This window comes from Sinocyclocheilus rhinocerous, unplaced genomic scaffold, assembly GCF_001515625.1.
Source record: "Sinocyclocheilus rhinocerous isolate Xijiao unplaced genomic scaffold, SAMN03320098_v1.1 scaffold461, whole genome shotgun sequence".
Taxonomy (NCBI): domain Eukaryota; kingdom Metazoa; phylum Chordata; class Actinopteri; order Cypriniformes; family Cyprinidae; genus Sinocyclocheilus; species Sinocyclocheilus rhinocerous.
This window is the reverse complement of record NW_015624123.1, coordinates 150,867-154,921: the sequence shown is the minus strand read 5'-3', so window position 1 is coordinate 154,921 and position 4,055 is coordinate 150,867. Positions and strand designations below refer to the sequence as shown.

Sequence of the window (4,055 nt, the reverse complement as noted above, 5' to 3'; positions counted from 1 at the left end):
TTGACATATTGGGCAAGCTTAAAAGGCCAAAAGGATAATCACCCAGTAAAAGGACTACTTGAGGCATGTTGGGAGCATGGGAAAAGGAAAGTCAATAGTTTTGGTAGGATCATTGCGGATTTAGTGCAGGAGATGGAACTAAATGAGCACAGAGTTATTCCAACGGTAATTTTACCAACGACACCTTTATGGATTTTACCACAACCAAAAATTGACTTATTCTTATTGGCAACAAGACAAGATAAAGGACAGGAGTTACTAGAGGCAGAATTGACAAAAGAATATTGGAACTAATTATGAACAGTTTGTACAAGTTTTTACAGATGCATCTAAGGATCCACAGAATGGTCAGGTGGGAGTAGCGTACATCATCCCAAGGTTGAAAGTGTCTGGAGGGAAAAGAATATCAAATCATGTATCAGTGTTTACAGGAGAGTTGCTAGCAATTTGGATAGCAGTGAATAAAATATATGAAATGGGGATAAACAAAACACTCATTCAAGTTCAGCCTTATATTATGCCTGGATGCTCAACAGTCTGAAACTAGACAAGATATTGTCTTGGAGATCCTTCAGTTGTTATATATGTTGCAGCAGACAAATAAGATCTTGTGGGTTCCAGCACATACAGGAGTGGCAGGGAATGAGGAAGCGGACCAATTAGCAAAACAAGTAATGGCAAAGGAAAATATAGATATGCAATTTCAGTAGGCTACATTAAAGCTGAACTTAAGTCAATAATTAAAAAGGTGATAAATAAAAATTGGCAAATTATGAGCAAAAGGTCAGGCATCTATATTCAATACAACCAATGGTAGGTAGAAGAAGGAATTCAAGAGGGAGAAGAAAGGATGTGTTCTTTCAGGACATACAGGACTTAATTCAACATTGCAAATAATAGGAAAACATCCAACAGGAATGTGTGACTGGTGCGGAGTCAGAGAAACAGTAGAACATGTACTTATTTAGTGTAATAGATATACGGAGGAAAGAAGTAAACTAATCGATGACCTCCAGAAGAACGGTGAGCAGAGATTTTGATTTAAAAGAGATTTTGAATCAAGTAGGAGTATTAGTCTGTTAATAACTTTCTAAAAAGAACTCAGTTAATTCATAGAATATAAATAATTATTATTATTATTATTATTATTGCTATTCCTCTTCTCTGGGCTGGGAGGGACTTGGGCTGTAGATGGAGGAGCTGCAGCAACATCGAAAGCTCGAGTCCTAATAGGTCTGGGGAAAGGGGATTTAAGTCTCTGATCCATTGCCTTAGTAGATGGCGGTAATGCTCAATTTGTGACTGCGATCCGCCAATAAAAACGAGTAAGAAGAAGAAGAAGAAGTTTGTTTTCAAGCTTGTTTTGATAATGCTGGATTTTTTTAGCGGAGATCTGGCAACCCTGGTAGTACCACATCGTGCGATTTTAAACATGGCAGCTCCTGCCGGGTCGCGGTCCTCAACGCATAATACCGCGGGTATGGAGGGCTTCCCGTTCCCCGTGGCTGGCAGACCGCCCGAGGAAAGCACGAGTAAGGATCAGACCACTACCGGAGAGCCGAAAAAGAAACCGTGCCGAGCGTGTACGGATTTTAAATCATGGATGAAGTTGCAGAAACAGACGTCCTCCGCTTCAGTGCAGGTGAACAGAATATGATCTGACAGTCAAACTATAATTTAAAATCTACGACATCCCAGAGTCAGGAGAAGTCAAATATCTGTGATAATAACACAATTAGACTGCATGAAATAAACGCATCGTTGCTGAACTTGTTTTGAAAAGTGTATCTGCAAAGGTTTGGATTTTTGACATTTCAAAATGTCATTTAAAGGGGTCATATGATGCGATTTCAATTCACAACAACTCTGTGACTGTTCTTGAATGGCCCAGCCAGAGCCCTGACTTAAACTCAATTGAGCATCTCTGGAGAGACCTAAAAATGGCTGTCCACCAACGTTTACCGTCCAACCTGACAGAACTGGAGAGGATTTGCAAGGAGGAATGGCAGAGGATCCCCAAATCCATGTGTGAAAAACTTGTTGCATCTTTCCCAAAAAGACTCATGGCTGTATTAGATCAAAAGGGTGCTTCTACTAAATACTGAGCATTTTTCAGTTTTTCTTTTTTAATAAATCTGCAAAGATGTCAACAATTCTGTGTTTGTCTGTCAATATGGGGTGCTGTGTGTACATTAATGAGGAAAAATTAACTTAAATGATTTTAGCAAATGGCTGCAATATAACAAAGAGTGAAAAATTTAAGGGGGTCTGAATACTTTCCGTACCCACTGTATATATATATTTAGGGGAGTGAGGAAATCTATTGTTACAATTTCGACAGTTGTGGTTATACTCTTTAAAAATAATGGTTACTATAATAAAATGCCATAGTTTGTTACAGTGGTTCTCAACCAGGGCCCACAGCATACTTCCAAGGGGGCCTCAGGGTGACTTTAAATTAATTACCTTAATACATTATTAATACATTATCAATAATATTATTTTTATTATTAATAATTATAGTAAGTGTATAATGTAATAAAATATAAATAGAATAATAAAATAACTAAGCTTTTATATAAATTCAAATGCTAAACAAAATCAAGATGAAAAGTGAAAACATATTGTTTTCATTTAGGGATGTACACACATCACAAAATCAATTGTGGTTAATTAATATCAATCAGTACTCCTAATTTCTGTTAAGAAGAATAGTTTGAAATAGTTTGCAGAATATTATGTTTAAAACAGAGATGCCAATCATGGTTATGGTTACTTTTCCAGAGCTATAGCTCAGCTGCCAGAGCATTGCATCCACCCAGAGTCATAGGTTTGATTCTTAGAAAACACATCGTCTGATTTAAATGTATACCTTATGTATAAATATAAATGTGTAAATGGCTCAGTAGTACAGTCAGTAAACAGTCATGTGATATTTTGAACAGGAGAGCAGGGCGGTGGAGGAGGCTAGGCCTGTTGAATGCCCTCTGGACAGAGAGGAACTGGGCAGGAGCTCATGGTCTATTCTTCACACTATGGCTGCATATTATCCAGACGCACCGACCACAGAACAACAGGGGGAGATGACACAGTTCATCAATCTCTTCTCAAAGGTTTTCCCATGTGATGAATGTGCAGAGGACCTGAGATCAAGGTTGTCATCATTTATTGTTGAGGTTTTTATCTTTGTCCTTTAGCATTTCAGCAGAAGCATTGCAGTGTTAACCTTTGTGTTTGGTTGCATATGTTTTAATGATCTTGTCTCTTATCAGATTGAAAACGAATCAACCAGACGCTAGCAGTCGGCACAACCTCTCACAGTGGATGTGTCGCCTCCATAATGACATCAACATCCGATTAGGCAAGCCAGAGTTAGCAAGACATTTGCATGCTTATTTGCCGTTAACAAATGTGGCAAGGATAGGCTATAGTATTATGTCCCGGATGCTATAGCTTAGTTTTCTCACATTGCTTTCCTTATCATGAAAAATACATTTTTATCTATGCATTATCATTTGTGTTAAGACTATAATGAGAATGATAAAGCCAGACTGCATGATTGTTTAGGAATTACACTCATTCATGTGAAGTATGTTGTGATAGTCAAAACAATGTCGTTCCAAACCTGAATGACACTGTTTGTTGTTTGGACCCCTAATGTTCTTCAACATTTTCTTTTGTGTCCCCATTGACTTTAATTATACGCAGTTTATAAATATCTTGTTTTGCGTTCCACTGAAGAAAGAAAGTAATAGATTTTGGTTAACTATCATTTTTATGTGATAATGGTTTGGTTATGGAACTGTTCTCTTCAAATAGTACTCTTTCCTTGACTAAATATTCTGCATGCTTCCCCAAAATGTTCCATTTGTTGGCGAAGTTGAAGTCCTGCTCTATGAAGTTAGCGGTCTCCCAGCTGAGGACGAGATATCGTCGGTAGATGTTGCTGTTTAGACAATGTAATGTACAGAATCATAGAGAGAGTGCGCACGCCTCTGACAGGCAGTGGGGTGTGTGTGTGTGTGTGTGTGTGTGTGTCTGTGTGCCTACCTCGA

At 38.2% G+C, this 4,055-nt stretch overlaps 1 protein-coding gene across 1 annotated transcript; it reads left to right on the top strand.

The window, feature by feature from the left end:
- Positions 1-1,301: 1,301 nt before the first annotated feature.
- On the top strand, positions 1,302-3,351 carry LOC107738075 (FAD-linked sulfhydryl oxidase ALR). Its single transcript, XM_016549755.1, has 3 exons — positions 1,302-1,642; positions 2,946-3,176; positions 3,273-3,351. The coding sequence occupies exons 1-3, from the start codon at positions 1,370-1,372 to the stop codon at positions 3,297-3,299; spliced, it is 531 nt and encodes a 176-aa protein (XP_016405241.1). The 5' UTR covers positions 1,302-1,369; the 3' UTR covers positions 3,300-3,351.
- The last annotated feature ends 704 nt before the right edge of the window (positions 3,352-4,055 follow it).